Consider the following 18,900-nt stretch of genomic DNA (forward strand, 5'->3'; position numbering starts at 1 on the left):
CAATTTTCTCTAGATTCCCGAGGGGAGAGACAGGGAGGGAGAGAGCTCGGGCACCCGCACATGCCTGCCCTGCCATCAGTGAGTGTGGCTCCCCAAAACAGCTCAGATCCTCTCCATGACCTTTGCAGAGTTTTCACTGCAATGCACTCTGCTTCCAGCCTGGATTACGCTGCTCATCCTTGACACCTGTCTCCTTCGCAGCCAAAACGTCTAAAAAGAAATGGGCTTTGTCAATGCTAAATGAATACAACAAGCTTGCCAGCATCTGTACCCAACCTGTTGGTCCTGGTTTGGACTTTCTGAGAGATTGAAGATGAGCCTGGTCACAAATGATGTTCACTGTCTCCTTTGGGAGATGCAGTATTCCACCCCAAGTCAAGCAGACAAGAAGAAGTTTCTTACCCTGTGACTATGGAGAAGTCCAACCTTGACCTCTGTTTGACCATTTGGGGATCAGAAAGTAAAGCACAAATGTATTAGTAATTTGGGGTCTTAATCAGGTTGTTGAACCTGTCTTCATGATTCCTGGCTGACGGGCACTGGGGCTTGGTCCACGCTTGTCCTCATGGGAGAAACAGGAGGAGAAGAAGAAGATTCTCTTTAGGTCAAGCCTAGAGTCAAGAGTCCTGGACTTTACTCCTGGCTGCACCACAGGCTCCTACCCTGGTCTCTCAGGACCGCTGTCCTTGTCAGTGAAAGTGATGGTAACAGTGATGCAGTTTCCAATGTCAGTGAAAAATCCAAATACCTGTTAAAGTCCAAGGCTGCTCTGGGCCTTGCTAAAATTTGAGCGCTCTGATCAGATGATGCTGTACAATGGTGAATCCCACAGGTTCCCTTGGATAAATTCTTTCAGACAGTTCTGAACATCGTCCCTTGGTCTTTGTGCTGTGTCCCCGAAAGTCACACTCTCCTTTGTGATGCTGCTCTTCATTTTTGTCTTCCTCTCCCATCCCTTCATATTCATCTCCTTCCCTGACTGCACTGTCCCTATCCTCGTCTTCCCTTCAACAGTTTTCTCCAACCATAGCTCATGCAAGAACCACTTTTGACTTTTCTGTCCCGGATTTGGAAACCATGCTCAGATGAGCTGGCTCTATTGTGGCACCTGTGTAGTACTCCCCATCTCCAGCCCCTTCCCTGGTCTCCCCTCACAGCAGTGATACCAAACTCTCATGTGTTGAAGGAGCTGGGCCTTAGCTGTGATCACACATGTCAAAGCAGGGCTGGGAATGAGGGAGTGGAAGTAAATCAGGTGGCATCGAGCTTTGATGGGCAAGACAAAGGAGAACCTGCAGGATGCAGAAACTGACCACATGCAGACAAAAGAGACAGATAAAGGTCCATGCTTTAGGGATAGTCTTCCCAGGACCTTGCATAAGCAGAAAGTAGTTCTTCCCCTGGTCCACCCTCAGTGCCAGGCATCTGGCGTAGAGCAGGGTCTATAGGTTGGTCAGTGCCCTCAAGCAAAGGTCCCTCTCACAGGCAGCCTGTGCTGTAATTTCCATGGAGTAGGGTCCTCTGCGGGTATCCAGGGAATGACTTCAGCCATGGATGCTGAAAACACTGGATTCAGGTCTGGCAGGAGTAATAAGTTATTATTTCTTTGCCTGTTCCCCGAGCTGTAAGAGGGGATCATATGCAAAGGTTGCCCAAGCGCACGACCATGGCTCAGCTTGCAGGTCTCGCAGCTTCCTCCCCAAGGGGGCTGTGGGAAGATGCATGAATTGTTAAGCCTCTGCAGACAAGGGACTGTCATTACAAGGATGTTGACATATTACTGGCTCTTCTTTTCGCTGCAGACGTCTCTCTGGAAACCAGATCTCCAGGATCCCAGGGGAAGCTTTCTCTGGCCTCTACAGCCTGAAGATTCTGTAAGTAACTCAATCCCCTCTGCAGAGCTACCCCTGCCGCCGCCTCCCCCAGCCCCTCATGTCAGGCACTGGCCACGCAACGAGACTTGCAGCCATCCAGAGGGGAATGCAAAGTTACAAGGTGGTGCGGTGTCACTTGTTAAACCAACACTGGCTAACGTGCCCCTTGGAGAGTGGGGAGCTGTGTCCCACCCCAAGGACCACCCGCCCCCTGCGCTGCTTCCTTGCTTCTGCTACAGCAAACCACGAGCAGGTCACCTCCAGGGCACAGCCCTCCATGCTGTGTGAAAATGCGCCACGGAGAATCTGCAGAGGTTCACATTTTGCATAAAACTCACCAAATGCCCTGACGTGGTGTCCCCCAGATGTGTTGTCCAGACCCCAAACTGGCCCCCATCTGCTCTGCTGCAGCATCTTGGGGCTGGGTTGGAGCAACCCGAAGGTCCAGATATCTGGACTCTGGCAGGTGCTGTGGAAAGTTCCTGGGCTCTGCCCAGCTCGGCTGCCTCTTTGCAACCAGCCTGCCCTTGCTGCAGACTTCTGCATGGCCCAGGAGGCTTCTGCAAGGCTCTGGAGTGACCTGCCTCTGGGAAGGGTGGGATCCTTGGATAGTCTGACTTCAGCCTGAGCCCAGCCTGCCCACAGGGGTGACGGGGACATGTACAGCTGGGTCCAGGAGCACTGCAGCCATTCCTGGGAACTGCCAGCCCCCGTAAACGAAGGCTTTCTTGTCATTGTGGGCAGGTCACTCACCTCTGCCTGTCCAGTGGGGAAGGTCTGAGTGACAAAGGTTTCCAGCAAGTTCCTCCCCAGCGTATTTTCCTATGGGCCAGGGTGCCTCACTGCTCATCCAGTCACACCACTTTTTGCATCTGTGTGACAGACCAGCAGGGTCTGTGTAGGGTATTGAGGTGGGAGTCCCTTTCTCCCTTTCAGGAACCATCTTAAAAATCTTCTGCAATAAACATTTCATCCCCAAGGGGATGTTTTGAACTCAGCCGCAATGTGAAATTGTTGTAGCCGGTCCAGTTTATACAGAGCGAGCAGGTACAAACCTGCTCCCAGGATTAGAGAGTATAGGGCTGTTTACTACGTCTTCTGAAGATGTAAAGTATGAATCCTGCCCTAAATCTCAGGGCTTAGAGATTTATCCATCCCCTGCATTAGGCAACAAATCAAAGGAACTGAGGAAAAACCGCAGCTCTCCCACCCAATTTCAACAAGAGGAACTTTCTACTCCGGGAACGCGGGAGCTTTTAAAGCCGCTTTTGATCAATTTCTATTTGTGTCAGGCCCAGGTAACTACTGATGCAGAGTACAAGAGCGATGCCTCCCTTCCGGAGCCAGCACAGCTCTCTGCGGGTGGCGGAAGGAGAGGAGCGTATTCTCGCCACGCTGCCCATGTGCAGACGGGCTCAGGGATGCCCCGCCACAGGGCAGCACCAGCAGTGACACGTTCACGAGTGACCCCATTGTAAGGAGAGGCTTGAAGGATCAGAGCATTTCCAGCTGGGAAATGGTTGCACGGAGAAGCTTGCTCCAGGCTGTCCTGTGAGAGCTGAAGTTGGTGTCCTCATGCTTCAGGACAACCTGCCTTGCTCTCAGCCAGGCTGTGCCCGGTGGGCTGTCATACCAACCCTTCTGGCTGCAGGGATGCCTTAAACTTACTCTATCCCCCTGACCTTTCCCATGGAGGTATGCAGAGGACTAGCCCAGCTGCAAGGCCAGGGAAGGAAGGACTGATGCTCACAGTGACTGGCCCATCCAGACCCTGCCATGGGCCTCTTATTTAAACAAGTTCCTGCTTCCTAAAAGCAGGGGCACTGCCAGCCCTCATTTCACTGGGAGCATTTCACTGGGAGCATTTCACTTTCCAAAGACTCTGATGCTTTCCTGGCCAGGTTTGTGGGGGGGTGTTGGCCTGTCATGTGCTCTTGCGCTCATGTTGCTATAGGAGATGCTCTGATTGCTTTCTGTATTGATACCGTGGGCTCCACGGGAGTGACGTCACTGGCGGATGCAATTGTGGGTCCCTGTGCCCTCCAGGAACAGCAATCATTCACCCTCATCTATTTCTCTGCCACCATGAGAGTGAGGCCAGCAGTAAGGGACGTGGAAAAGATAGGGTGGTCCCTGGGAATTTGCTGGAACAGGAGTAGAAATTTTGCCAGGACAGGCCTTAGGAGCATCAATCGTAATCACGTTGGAAAGGCTCCTGGCAAGGATGGCAACTCTCACTGATTTCCTCTACTGAGAAAAGACTGAGGAAAAGCACAAGGTGCTGAAGAAGGTAGGTGAAGGCCACCATGTGTTTCCTTCAGGTTGTGATTCAGGTCCTTCAGGTCACTGCAGCAGTGAGCTGGTGGGGGTTAGTGACTCCGCAGCAGCTCAGCAGCAGCTCAGCAGGATCTGCTCCGTTTCCCCAGGGACCGGGGGGAATAAGTGTCCTTCCTGGCACTGGCTTGCTGAAGAATCATGAGCCACTCCACCTCCCCTCTGACCTCCTCAGGATAGGAGTGTGAGTGCAGGGTGCCTTTCACAGCAGCACCACGACCTCACTGGCAGCATAATAAATTCACCAAAACCTCCAGTAGGGAAAGGTGATGTTATTGCCGTATTACTGGCTGGAAAAACCAAGGCAGGAACTGAGCTTGGAAGCAGGGTGTTCCTTCCCAGCCCATTGCAGAGCACCTTGCACCTTCCCTCAGAATCTGGTTGTGGTCAGGGGTGGAGAGCAGAGCCTGGAGAGAGACTGTGGGGCCGGCTCACCCTGCTCCTGCGCCCTGGGAGTGACCAAAAATCCTGGCCCTCTTCCCAAGCCATGTCTCAGTTCCTTCTTCCCTCGCTGCGCTTCTCCACCCCTATCCAAGCCTGCTGAGGGCAAGACCCGCCTGGTTAGCCGGCTTGTCCAAGACCTCCATGCGACCTGGTACTTTGAAACTGAGAAGAGCAGCTTCAACCCAGAAGACTGTAGGAGGCATTTGGGGCTAATGGGGAATGGCAGTGATTTATAGGATACTGTCATTATGGATACTATGGATACAACACAAATATGGGGGAGTGTAACCAGCTGTAAATTGGTGTAAACTGGTGTGCCTCACGTAGCATACACAAGTGTCTCGGGTAACTGGGGAGCATCAGTTTGGCCCCAGCTACGTCCATGTCCTATGGGCCTGCCGTGAAGCTACACAGTGCAGGGCGCTGCATTTCATGGTGACACAAGCTACTCACCGAACTGCTCCCCGTCCAGATCAGATTTTTGCTCACTTAGGACCAGTATAACCACTCTCACAGTCATGTGCTTTTCTCTGCACTTTAAACTCCACCAAAAAAAACACGGATACTGAAGGAGGTATCTGGAGAGGGAATCTGAAGAGCCCATGAGGCAGGAAAGGTCAGAGAAATGCTGGGATGTCAGGTATTAAAAGACAGGAACAGGGAGGAAAGTCCTGTCTCCTCGCTTTAGATAGAGGCAAAGCATCAGGTTTATACTTAACCATTCTGGCTCTGATGAAAATCAAGAGAGAAGAGGACTCGGGGAGGGCAAGTCACCCTTCAGGCTGAGCTTTCCTGGGGGTGCTGGGCTCTGACAGCCAGCAAAGGCTCAGAGACAGGCTGCTGGGCTGATACCAGCCTGCACCCAGACACCAGCTGTGATGCTTCTGCACCTCTTGATGCGGGGCAGGCTTTGGCCAGGCCATGCTGTCCCATCTGAGACCTGCCCTGCAGGACATGGGGCAGCGGGAGAGCAGCCAGAGGACAATGGGGAGATGGATGAGGAAATACCAGATTCCCACCTGTGGGGAAACTAGAATAGAAATTACAGGGGTGGTAGAAGAATGTAGTTGGGATAATTTGGTCTAGAAGAGAAAAGGCTCAGGAGGCAGCGTGGGAATGTCAGGCATGGAGATGTGCAGGGTGCTCACACACCACTCCCCACTGGTGGACAGGGCAGGGCTGGGTGTGTTTGAAGTGGCTCCCTCTGCCCATGGCCCCCCTGCATCTGCCGCACAGAGCTCATCCATGGGCAGCACAAATGGCCCCAGGTGTCCTGGTGCAAGGGGCAGTCTGAGCCTCAGACACTCTGGCAGTCTCTGATCCCTGCTCCACCGACTCCGAATTTTCCTCTAATCACCCTGTTGTACCTGACTCCCGCCACTCTGCCATTCTCAAAATGCTTCCCCTGTTCACCTTCCCGGGTGATCTTCTCACCGCCTGCTCTGTGTGGGCATGGGCCAAGCGCAGGGACCACAGAACACCACGACCTTCCTCGCTGCTGCACCCAGAGCCAGTTCCTGCAGGGTGCACGCTGCAAGACTGGTGAGACCCCTCTGAAATGAGTGTCACCCACAGAGGACATGGGGTTGGTGGCTGCTGGGAGAGGTGTGAACTGTGCCCTGGCAAGTCCATAATCATCAGCCCTGGTTCTCCTTCCACGCTTGTGAAAGGGGAGTGTCAGCCCCAGTGATCAATCCCATGGGTATTCTCTGCAGCCCGCTGGGATGGGGAAGGTCATCTAGGCAGACAGCTGTCACGCAAGGAGCAATACAACTTCTGGGCTTCCTGGTCCTGCATACGGGTTGGTTTGTGCCGCCAAGGTGTGTTGGAGGGATGAAACACTGTGTCCTGCAGCCCAGTGAAATAGAAAAAAAACAAATTGCTTTATTTAAAAACAGGGAGAAGGATCAGGGGTCTGGTGATGAATTAAAGGAACAATGAGTCAACTGAGATTACTTAACCTGAAGTAGTGGTCAATGAGGTTGGACATAAACCTTTAAACACAAGCAGCTGCTTGGAGGGAAGTACATATTCTCCATATCTGAAGACAGGACTAGCAGGTTTTGGTGCAGATGGCTATTCAGGATTTTCAGGATATTCAGGGATATTCAGGACATATTGCATCTACAGATGTCGATGCTCTGTCACAGGTTGGCTGAGGTTTGACAGGTGACAGACTCCAATGGCTGGAGTTGGGAATGGCTGCCCCAAACATGCCCAGCTGAAGTCTGTAGGTATTCAGGAGCTTACTCACACCAGGATCAGAGATCTTACCTGTGGTGACAGGGGTGTCCCCTGAGGAGACGGGCTGGTAGCTGGGGATGGTAACAATTTTCACCATTTAATTTTAATGTGTTAGGGCCTTCGAGCTAATTGCGATCATGTGCATGTCCACAAGTAAACTCTCAAATGCATCTTGGGCTGTCAAGGGGCCTGGTGCTTTCCCAGTCTTTCCAGAGAATTAGTTTATGTTTAAAAAAAGATGGGAAACACCCTGGGAATTCCTCTACAAACCTGCCTGTGCAGATGGTCCTCTCCCTGCCCTCGGAGTGAATCCCAGAGCTACTGGAAGCAGGACCAGATTCTTGGCTCTGCCTCCTCCGGCTGCTTCACTGCACAAAAACCACCTGGAAAGTGGCCATGAAGATAGGCCTGTGCAGAAACCATGCAGGGGTACACCCGGGGAAGCAGGTGTGTGGAGACTTGGAAAAGAGCAAGTGAAGAGCCGGGCTGCCCCACTACCAACAAAACATTGTGACACAGGGGAATATGCTGAGACCTTCACGCACTGAGCCTTGAGCCAGCCCCCAAGCAAAGGCAAGGCGAGATGTGGCCTCCTTGGCTCCCCTCAGATGAGTGCAGACTGACAGTGACAGACGCCCAGCAGTGGTAACTGGTGTTCTGAGGTCTTCTCAACTGGTGGGTACATCCCTTTGCAAAGTGCACTTCTCCCAGGGGCTCTGCTCTGCAGCATGGCCAACCCACACCCTCCCCGTGGAGGCTGATGCTCCTGGGTCCATGCTTCAGTGCCCGGATCATTAGAAACCAGCTCCATAGGCTGGTTTGTCTCCTCTACCGAGGTCCTTCCCTTGCAAAATTAACTCCATTAGTCCAGGCTGTCCCAGCCTCAGAGCTTTCCAGGGTGGCAGAATATGCTGCTTAATCAGAGTCTCTGGAAAACTGGAAACTTCCCCATCCTTCCAGACATCCTCGTGAGCTGCCTGGATGCCCCTCATCTCCAGGTGCCCTGGCTGGAGTTCCATCAGCCAGAAAGCATCCATGCCAGCTGGCCATGTGGCTGAGCTTGTGCTGCCACGGCTTCACACCACATCCCACCCTCGCCCATGTATCCCTCATCAAATGCCCTGCTGCACAAGCAGGATTGCCAGGCCTCTTACTTTCCTGGCTGAACATGCTGCAGCAGCAGCAGCACTTACTAGCCAAGAAGGAATCCCACACCAAACTCCGCAGGGAAAGACTCCAAGTACAACCACAGCCTGGGCCTGCCTCACCCCAAAAAGTGGAGGGCAAAATGCCTGGGTGCATCCTCTTGGCTGCAGACCCCGCACTCGCAGCAGCCAGCCGGGGTGGCCCACCCTGCTGCTCCGTTCCTCAACAAGCCTCAACCAGTCTGTGTGAGCGTGCAGACCCAGTGCTGCCCACAGCCTGCCTGCACAGACAGTGGCGTGAGTGCTGCCTGCACAAGCGTGTTGACCCAGTGCTGCCTGCAGCCACTCCCACCCACACACTGCCCCAGTGCTGCCCATGGCTGGTCTCCATCAAGAGGTGGGCTGGCCTTGCTGAGGCCTGACAAGAGTGGCCTTGCTCTGCAGATGCCACATCTCCTGGGCAGATGGGCCCTACCCAATGGCCACCCCCAACGGTCCCTCCTCTTCCCTCACTGAGCTGCAATCGCAGCATCTCATGTGGTCCAGGACAGGCACTGACTAGCCTAGCTTGTGAACACACATCAAAAAACAACACCAAAAAAGCCATATTGCCCCAGGATGGCAGGTTTGCAGGTGGCTTGGGACACTTCAGGAATCCCCAGGCAGACCCTACCTCTTTGACAACCCCGAGCCTGTGCAGAACAGAAATGGCTTTGAGACAAAGGGAATGGTGTGGCACGTCCAAGAGACACTCCCATGGGGAGGGAAGAGGAACATGCAAAAGTTGGAATGTCTTTAATCCCCATGCACGGGCTCCAGGCACAGTTGCCTCAAGCAATAACAGCCCTTTGACTGTGCTGGCTGAGTCACTTCAGCCTCCCAAGATGGGGACATTTTATCATGCACAGGCCTGTACCTCTGAGGGCTGTAAGTCTGTTGAGACTGTCTTGTGCAAGGATCCTGGTGTGATGGGACCTGATCCCAACATTTTTCTGGTCGTTCAGGCGTGGTGTCTGCCAACAAACAATCCTCCTACTTCTGAAAATAAAACATGACCTCTGAAGAGTTGTGATTTATGCTGGCCCCAGTCAGACTGCTGTGGACAGCAGGTTGTGTGTCCATGTCTGCCAGTTCCTGCAAGCTCCAGCATGGTCACTTGAACAGTGCCAACCAAAGGTGACAGTGCACCATCCAGACCTGGTTTTGAGCACTTGCTGGCCTGAATGGTCTTTGCTTGTTATGTTCATCAATGTTCTCAGCTTGTCCAGAAGGTCTGGTGCTGCATTTGATAGTGGCTCATCAACCAGCGCAGTCCTGTAAGACTTTACCCATTTGATACAGCTGCTTGAAGACAGAAAATTGCTCTCAGCAATTGAGAAACTGCACCAACCAGAGTGGGCATAGGGCTGGGTAGGTGGTGAGATTGCTCCATGGGTGCAAGAAGTCAAGCTCTGACTAAGGTTGTCTCCATGCTGCCATGAAGCAGCAGCTTGCAGTAGGAAAGCTAATGAGGTCCAGGAATTTTGTTTGAATTGGAGCCAGGATCTGATGGAGAGGCAGGAGCAGAGGCAGATGCTGATGGAGAAAGGCTGAGGCCAGTGTCATCTAGGATTGCAGGGTTGCTGTGATCCTGTGGACTGAGGTCCAGGTTCACAGACCATGTCTGTGCCTCTGTTGGTCATCCTGCAGCATACCTAGGATCCCAATGCAGATCCCTGCACCATCGTCCATGCACACACCCTGGAACGCAGCTTCTTTTCCTGGGGGAGCATGAATGCAGGGAGGGGACAGGGCATGCCCGAGGCTTTCAGGGACATGAAGTCAGGAGATGACTGGTTTGCAGAGTTGTTGCAATGCTGTTCACATAAGTCACGCAGTAACCCCTTAATGCAGAATGTATCAGCCACCCTTGGAGCTGGCCTGGAGCCCAGGACTCCTGCTGTGGGTGCTCTCCTCAGTGAGCTACAGCATTGTCCTCCTCCATCTTATACACGACCAGCATCCCAAAAGGGAAAATGTCACCACTTAGAGAGGGACCCTGTGACCCTGTCCCAGCTCTCCATGTGCCCTGCTCTCCTCTGAACGCGTTTGCCATTATCCTTTTGTAGCAGCACCTGGGCACTCCAGCACAGAGCAGCCCCAGGAACCAGATGCTACAGCAAGGAGATGTGCTTCTGGTAGTGTGCAGGGACCTCCTTGACATCATCCCCCAGGGTTTGGTATAATTATTCGACCTCTTGCCAAAATCATGCTATATGTTGTTGGTGAAAGGGCCTTTTATGAAAAAAAAAAATTTGCAAGAATGGTTTAACATGACATGTAATGATTGACTGCAGTGACCAGGGGCCTGATGGGGGTTGTTCTTAATACCAGACTGTAAGAAAAGCTATCCTGGGACATCCAGTGATAGATGCAGGATGCCTTTTCCTGCTCAAACCTGAGCTCCCAGTGAGCAGAGCTGGGGCTTTCCTAAGCTTAAGGCTGAATGAACAACTTTTTGTTTAATACCAGGGGGGTTCTGTCCCTAGAAAATTATCTAGCCTTGTTTGGAACTATTTTTGGCCTCTCTGTATCATGCTCTGATGTTGAGTTATTGGAGGTAATTACATGGCATGTGAAGAAGCACTGCTTCTTGTCCCAGCCCTGGCATCTGAAAACTTCTGTAGCTGCCCTGCTGTTGTGAAAAATAGCACTGTCCAGCACTCCAGTGGTTTCAGAGGTCTCTGATGCATCTTCTTTAAATATTGTTTGTCTGTGCCAAAATGGCTTTGTTTTGGAACCAATCCATGCTGATGGTGGTCTGGAAAGTCTCTCAGTTTGTGTTACTGGTTGGAGAAGGGACTTGTAATAGATGGAGGCAGCAGGATCCAGCAGTAGTATGACAATGGGTTCTGCTTTAATATTGACTCCAGATACTTCCACTGATCATCTCTGAACACTGAGCTCAGATTTCATAGAGCCACTGAGATCCAATGGGTGTCCCACCAAAACCCCAACAGCACTTCCTAAAGCCCCACTTTGTATTCAGCTCTGCATCTTCTTGATTTATAACAGACCCGAATTGTTGTACTTCTTCACTGGGCTGCAGGACCCAGTATCCTATCCCCCGAGCACACCTCGGCTGTGGAAACAAACCCGTATGCAGGACCAGGAGGCCCAGAAGTGGTGTTGGTCCTTGTATGACAGCTGTCCACCTGGATGAGCTTCCCCATCCCAGTGGGTTGTAGAGAATACCCACGGGATTGATCACTGGGGCTTACACTCCCTTTTCACAAGCGTGGAAGGAGAACCAGGGCTGATGATTATGGACTTGCCAGGGCACAGTTCACACCAGCCTCATGTTCCTCTGTGGGTGATGCTCCTCTCGAGCGTCATGGGAGCACTTGGCTCATGTCCATGCAGAGCAGGCGGTGAGAAGATCACCCGGGAAGGTGAACAGGGGAAGCATTTTGAGAATGGCAGAGTGGCGGGAGTCAGGTACAACAGGGTGATTAGAGGAAAATTCGGAGTCGGTGGAGCAGGGATCAGAGACTGCCAGAGTGTCTGAGGCTCAGACTGCCCCTTGCACCAGGACACCTGGGGCCATTTGTGCTGCCCATGGATGAGCTTTGTGCGGCAGATGCAGGGGGGCCATGGGCAGAGGGAGCCACTTCAAACACACCCAGCCCTGCCCTGTCCACCAGTGGGGAGTGGTGTGTGAGCACCCTGCACATCTCCATGCCTGACATTCCCACGCTGCCTCCTGAGCCTTTTCTCTTCTAGACCAAATTATCCCAACTACATTCTTCTACCACCCCTGTAATTTCTATTCTAGTTTCCCCACAGGTGGGAATCTGGCATTTCCTCATCCATCTCCCCATTGTCCTCTGGCTGCTCTCCCGCTGCCCCATGTCCTGCAGGGCAGGTCTCAGATGGGACAGCATGGCCTGGCCAAAGCCTGCCCCGCATCAAGAGGTGCAGAAGCATCATTGTTGGTGTCCTGCTCATCACAGCCCCATGTAGCCACCCCCACAGGTTGTCTGCCTTCTCCAAAGAGCAAGTCCATTTTGCCTTGGGTATCCTGGGATCCCCACCAACTGCAGGCAATTTTGGCAGGGCTGCAAGCCCCTGCCGAGCTGTACTTGTGCAACTGGTTATCCCTGTCCATCCACGGAGCCTTTATCTTGGTCTCCCTGCAGTACCCTGTATTTCCCAGCCCCTTGCTCGCATTAGCCGAGCTCTGCGTCCCTCCTTGTAGGTGCAAGGTACCTTGTGCAGCGCTGCGTTGTCAGCAGAGGTAGCAACCTTCCTCTCCCAGATATCATCTGGGTCCTTAGCAAAAACGCTGAATGTTAGCTCAGGAGAGATGCTATAGACCCTTAAACATGTTCTTCATTGGAGAGGGAACCATTTATTAATTTGAGTAAGGCCTCTCTGCTGCCTTTTTGTACCACATCAAATTTGTCTCTTCTCCTGAATTGCATGCCAGCATTTAACACCTTTCTAAAGTAAAGCTAAAGTTATGGTAGATGATGTCTATGCTTTCCTCTCCATTCTCATGGCCTTTTAGCCTGTATAGAAAAAAACCAGATTGCCTTGGCACAGGTCATTTTGCACTAGCCACTACTGACAGTTGCTTGTTTCCCTGCTTTTTCTTTTGTGTGCATACAAATAATTTAATGGTAAGTCCCCATCTTCTTCCAGAAATTGAAGAGTTGTGTGGCCAATAGCTTTCCTTTCATGACAGACCTCTGAATCTTCTGCAGTAAAGCTAGCAGCCTCAGCAATGGGAAAGTTCCTTGCTTATATCAGTACTCTTTGAGCTGCCCCTCACTGCTAAGGCCACGCTCTGTCCCTTTGAGACTGGCAGTAATTACGACAGCCCCCTAAGTACCATTTCCCTTTTCATGTCATCTCCAACTACTCCTTGAAGGTTTTGGAAATAGAAACCTCAGATATTTTAAACATTCCCTTCTTTAGGCACTTTTCCCAGCCCAGCTACCACACTGGGATGTCTGTCTTATCCAGAGGAGCATGTGCCCGTGATGTCCCAATTCTGGAAGGAACAAGTAGGTTCAGGACAGAGTCTGGTCCAGAGTCAAAAACTTAGCCTGTCCAGAGATGCAGGGATGATAAAACCAGTAAACTCACATGCGTGGTGCTCCAGGAGGTCAGTGAGAGAGAATAGCGGCTGGCCAGGTCAGAAATACCCCTGGGGCCCGGTTCTGAGCCTACCTGAATTGCTAAAGCTGGTCAGGCACCCACCCCTGGGGCAGGAGCGCTGCCAGCCAGTGTCTCCTCCTCCCCAATCACTTGTGTAGTCACCTCAGTCACCTCAGGCGCTTCTCCATGCTCACTTCCATTCCTGAGAAGTCCTCCTGGGCCCTGCACATTCAGCCCAACAGCTCCAGTCACCTTCTCTCTCTGAAGCCGCTGGGCTGATTTGGTTTTTTTCCACAACTGCTGCAAGTTGTGCCAATGCTGCGAAGCCCTTTAGCAAACAGCTATGGAGTGGCTCCTCATCCATTGTGTTTGCAGCTGTCTCACAAGTTGAATAAGAAACCTGCCCACAGGCTACTTTCCATAGACCCTGCAGAGGTAACCACCACGGACACACACTGGGAGAAGGATGTCTTACACAAGTATAAATATGGGACAACTCAGCTGAAAGCACTGGTATTACTCTGGACTAACAGATGCATGTGTGCAGTGGAGAGGCCCCTTTACGGTCACATCCTCCCAGTGGATCCCCCATTGCAGCACCAAACTCACCCCTGGGACCCTCTGCTGCAGGATCCTGGGCCAGCCTGGCCTGCAGATCACCTGCCTGCAGCCTGCAAGCTTGCTTAAGAGCCCTGGATGACAAACACACTGCTTTCCAACCCCTCCAGCTTTCCAACAGGAGTCCAGGACAGCTTCAGAAACAAGCAGAAATGTCCTCCATTTTGTGTCAGGCTTTTTTTTTTTTTTAAAAACAAAGTTTTCTTTTTTCTAATTATAGGATGTTGCAGAACAATCAGCTGAGTCGCATCCCTGCAGAGGCACTGAGAGATCTTCCAAACCTCCAATCTCTGTAAGTCATTAAAAATCAATGCTGCGAGCTGCAGAGTCCCTTGGGGGCCCCGGGCTTCTCAGCATTTGAGTCATTAGTTCCTTTTTCAAGGATGTTCTGTCCCTTCTTCCTTTTCTTTTCCAATTAAAGCAAAGATTACTGTCACTTAGCATAGAAGGGAGGGGAGGGCGGTTTTCATGGAAGGAACAGTGTCTTGGTAAAGGATGTTGAAATTACAGCTCCCCATGTGTGCGTCGTGATGAAAAGGCCACGAGTGCCAATGCATATTTCAAGGAACACTGGAAAATATCCACCCAGAAGGGGCTCCATCCTCTCCACTGTGGACCACAGTGGGGAAGGGACCTGCCAGGGAGCACAAAGGACACTCTGGTCTGTCAACATGCAAGTTGCGCTGTTTTACCCAGATAGAGGGTAGTTATGTCAGGGTAGAAATGCTTTAAAACACTTTTAGTGATTCAGCCATGGGAAGAAGCTGAGGCTGTGATAGTGCTTTTCCTTTAAAGTAGCTATATCCGCAGCAGGTTTGTGCTACTATATTCACTAAAAATCACACGGCACTGAAATATTTGCAGTTTTCCTGGGTAGGGACACACGTGCAACCAGATCCTGGTAGTGCCACTGAATTTAGGGCAGGTCTGTTTGGGAATCGCCCAGCTGGCGTAAGCAGCACTGCCAAAGCTTGTTAAAGTATTCTGAATTGGGCTGAACCACTGAAAAACTAAACTTAACCCTAATCCTTAACTTCAGTCCTAGTCTTACTGTGTCTTTTTACCATATAATTGTTGGCTGGAAGCGGTTTCTGGGGGTCTGCAGGCCAGCCCCCTGTTTGGAGCAGGACTATCAACAATACTAGGTGGGGCAGTTGCAGCTTTGTCTATCCAAGACTTGAAATCCTCCAAGCATGAACATTCCCCCCTCTCTGATGACCTGGCCTGGGGCTTTCCCTCCTGGGGAAGAAGCTTTTCATCAAGTCCAACCTAAAACTCCTGGAGTGCAATTTGTGGTCATTACTCTTTGATCACTTGGAACCACCAAGCTTGGCACCATCATCTTTAGTTGTGGGTCACTAGCAGATCTCCTTTTAGCTGCTTCTCTGCTAGGTGAAACCAACCCAGCTCCTTTCCACCTCTACTCGTGGGGCAAGTGCTCTGGGACTCTGACTCAGTTGCTAGCCCTCCACTGGACCCATCTAGTTCCTCTTCATCCTTCTTACACTGGGCAGCCCAAAACTGGGCACAGTTCTCCGTGTGTGACCCTCCCAGCACCAAGTAGGAGTTTCTGTAAATATTAATTTAAATATTAATTTGCAATGGAGATGTTGGCTGTGCGGGATGAATGTTCTTTGAAACATTTGTTGCTGAAACATCATTGGCACATGGTTGTGGCTGTTATTAAAATGTGTTGACATCACCACCAGTACCGAAGTCAAGACCCCCCCCTCCAGGGATTTGGAGATTGGATTGTTTTCCAAGTGACTTCCCTTTCAAGGAAAACATGACATGGAAGGTCACTGCAATGGGGCTGCCCCAGGAACACCCCTTCCCCCCCTCAGCCTGTCTCTCCTGTGCCCATGAAAGTGACAGCCCATGCCACCAGAGCCCATGGTTGGATAGACCCAACCTTTGTTTCTGAAGGTTCAGCTGCCTGCAGGCACCACTGCTGCTTGGGCCACCTGGCCTGGGGCACACACTGCTGATGGATGGCCACCTCGGCTAGGGCTGAGAGGTGCATATGCTCCATCCCCACAGCCAACAGCCCCCACCAAAATACCACAAGGCACATGAGAAATGCAAAACACTCCAAGACGCTGCTCATAGCACTTTTGGGCTTCATTTAAGGCTCAGGATGGGAGGATGGCTTATCATGAATCAATACAGAGGTACCTGCTCTTAGTGCACTTTGAGACCACTTTATCCAGTATAGGTCCCACTCCGGTGTCTCCAAAGTTGGGTGAGGAGGGAGAGCTTGGGCCAGCTGGGATCTCGTGTTCTCCCTGCAGAAACTGAACAGCAAGAGCAAATTTTAGGACGAAATAAGCTGCTTCAGAAAACCTGAGGGAGACTAGGCTTGGAATAAAATCAGAGGGCTGACTATCAGGGCATGTCTGGTTAGGACATGCCTAATGCCTGTCATATTAAGACTGGTTTCAAGAGCCACAGCAGCAAGGGCAAGAAAGGTTGCTGTAGGCAGTTGTGTCCCATTTGCCCCCAGACCATGCTGCCCCAGCTGGCAGGTTCCCACCCAGGGTCCGAGGTGGCTGAGCAGGGACCCTCTGCCTTTCCCCAGCAGCCTTGGCCCTTTGGACCAACGTGTCTGGGCTGTTCCCCTCTGAAAGCTCCCCTCAGCCCCTCACCCCTGGTAGTTCAGCCAGGTCTTTCTTCCCAGCAGTGCACAAGCATCTGTGCCTGGTCCCTCTGGACTCCATCACTCCTCCTCTCCTCACCATCTGTTTTTAGGATATCTACCCTCATACTCCTGAACCAGGGCCACCTCTTCTGAGCCTTCCCCAGATCCACCTCTGAGGCTCAGTTTCCCTTCCCAGCCTCTCCTCGGACCCAAATTCCTGTCCCCGACACAAACTGTGCACAGGAGGGACCGAGACAGTGGCCTCCCACTCCTGTCTCTTTCTTAAAAAAAGAAAAAACCTGTTAGACCTGACAAGACCTGGGTCCGGGGCAGGAGAGGGGGCAACAACTTCTGACTTGCAGGACTGCTCCATCCAATGCTCCCAACTACACCAGCCAGACCCACAGCTTATCCACCAGCCACCAGGCACAGTGATAGTAAATAAGTTCAAAGGAAGGCTTCTATTGGGAAAATAAGCATTTCATGGGATGGAGCTTAAAGTGCCCCTCCAGCCAAGGGAGCCTGAATACATGTTCTCATGGTCACAGACCATCTAGGTCTTCTGGACCATCTTTACACAGATGACCATTTAATTAAACACCCTTTTTAGGAGGCCCAGCTTTGAGAACCTGCAGAGAGTATCAGAAAATAAGAGATGTGCATTGGGAAAACAGCACAATCCATTGTGGCAGATCTGCTGTTGGCAACACCTCTCCCCCTGAGCCAGACAGGTATCCCACTCGCCAGCTCAGAAAGGTGGGACCTGCTGCGGTTGGGCTGGATCTTCTTCATCACATCTCAGCTGATCAGAAAAACTGGAAAGGGATTAGCTAAGCCACAGGCAGCAAATTAGTGGGAATTGGTAGAGGCAGCAAACTGTGGGGCAAGATGCTGTGGATCTTTCCCCATCAGGATAATAACACCTGCACGGTCATCTCTAGCTGCACACTCAGAAGTGCTTTCCAGAGAGTTCGCTCACTGTCAGTTCTTGCTCTGCGCTGACGAGCACGACACAAGCATGGGAAGGCAAAGTGATCTTCCCTAGGGCAACAGCAAAGTCAGGAGTAGGACCTAGGTGTCCTGGCTCCATGTGCCACATTAAGGTGTTTCCATGCCTCATTTGAGACTCTGCAATGGCACGATTGGTCACCAGGAGAGGAAGTATTTGGGACAAACTGTGTGAAAGATGAAAAGCTCCAGGAAAGAGGTTTCTGTAACAAAAAGCAAGCAGCAAAGCAGTAGTATCTTCTGTAGGTCTCCCATCAGTGAACCCATCTCACCCATTCTGCTCTTTCTGTGTTTATGAGAATTTAGGGTAAAGCCATAAGAGATCAGTCAGGTCCCCTACAGTCGCTTTTCCATGGTATGCCCCTAAGGCTGGGTCCAAATCTTCAAACTAGAGGGGCAGTCTCTGGAAGCCAAAGTTTCAGAAACGTCCCACGCGATGGAGACTTCTTCCCTGTACGAGCTACCTGGTTAAAGGATGGGCCTGGTTAAAGAAGGTGCCTCTCAGAAAGACCCAGGTCGCAGATCACCAATAGGCTGCAGTAAAACCTGTCCTCAGTATGGAGAGTACAGGTTATTCTCCGAGATAGTTATTCTCCACAGTGATTCTCTGAGACGACAGGCACGAGCCAGCTCTGCCCCATGTGAGCACTGCACCAGGCCCTGTCTGTGTCTCTAGCTTGGGCACTTGAAAGTGTGGAGGGCACGTGCAGAAAAAGATGATGATTTGCACTTTCTCCTCGTTATACAGAAACTGTACAAGTATACAAACTTGGGCATGGTGAAGGCCCAAGAACCACGTCTGGTAACTAAGCCCAGCATGGCTGTGAGGCATAGCCCTGCTCTGGGTGGATGGGGACATTTCTAAAGACACACAGAGTGTGTTATGAGATTGTACCACTGCTGTGTCTCACACTGGAGAAAGCATGACCTGCTGGGTCTCCATCCTGTGCTGCTCCCACAAGGGAGAAGCCAGTGCTTGCAGAGTCTTGCAATTCTCCTTCTAGCTCATGTTCAGAGATGCTCTTCTGTAGCCATCTTTTCCTTTTCTCTCCATTCCAACAGGGAAATGTTTCATAAAGATAAATGAGACCTGATTTGAAAAACAGGAGTGGCACAGTGCACACAGTCACTATGTCTTAAGGCAGATACAGAGCTAAGATGCTCTGCTTGATTTTCACTGGTCCTGCCATGACTTCTCCAAATGTAGTTACTAATCTCAGGCCAAGAGCCTCCACTACAGGTCTGTGTTAGAGAGATTTTCTTCCTCTTTTTCAAATATCTGAGTCATTTACCAGAAGTTTATGAGACTTTTGTGTATTCATTGCCAAAAAATCAGCCAGCCTGGAACACCCATAGGTCACCCACAGCATGGTTTCCGAGCATTACTGGTCAGGCTATCCTAGACCCAGTGTACTTGTGTTGCCCAGAACTATTTTTTTCCATTCAGAAGGGG

The 18,900-nt window shown here is 51.4% G+C and overlaps 1 protein-coding gene across 1 annotated transcript in view; it reads left to right on the plus strand.

Annotated features, from left to right (window-relative positions):
* The window catches only part of LGR6 (leucine rich repeat containing G protein-coupled receptor 6), a 144,270-nt gene that overhangs the window by 58,062 nt on the left and 67,308 nt on the right, over positions 1-18,900 (plus strand). Inside the window, exons 3-4 of the mRNA XM_075174545.1 lie at positions 1,803-1,874; positions 14,022-14,093. Of these exons, the coding sequence (XP_075030646.1) occupies positions 1,803-1,874; positions 14,022-14,093 (144 nt within the window). The remainder of the gene's footprint in view (positions 1-1,802; positions 1,875-14,021; positions 14,094-18,900) is intronic.

Source organism: Calonectris borealis, chromosome 26 (assembly GCF_964195595.1).
Source record: "Calonectris borealis chromosome 26, bCalBor7.hap1.2, whole genome shotgun sequence".
In the NCBI taxonomy this organism is placed as follows: Eukaryota; Metazoa; Chordata; class Aves; order Procellariiformes; family Procellariidae; genus Calonectris; species Calonectris borealis.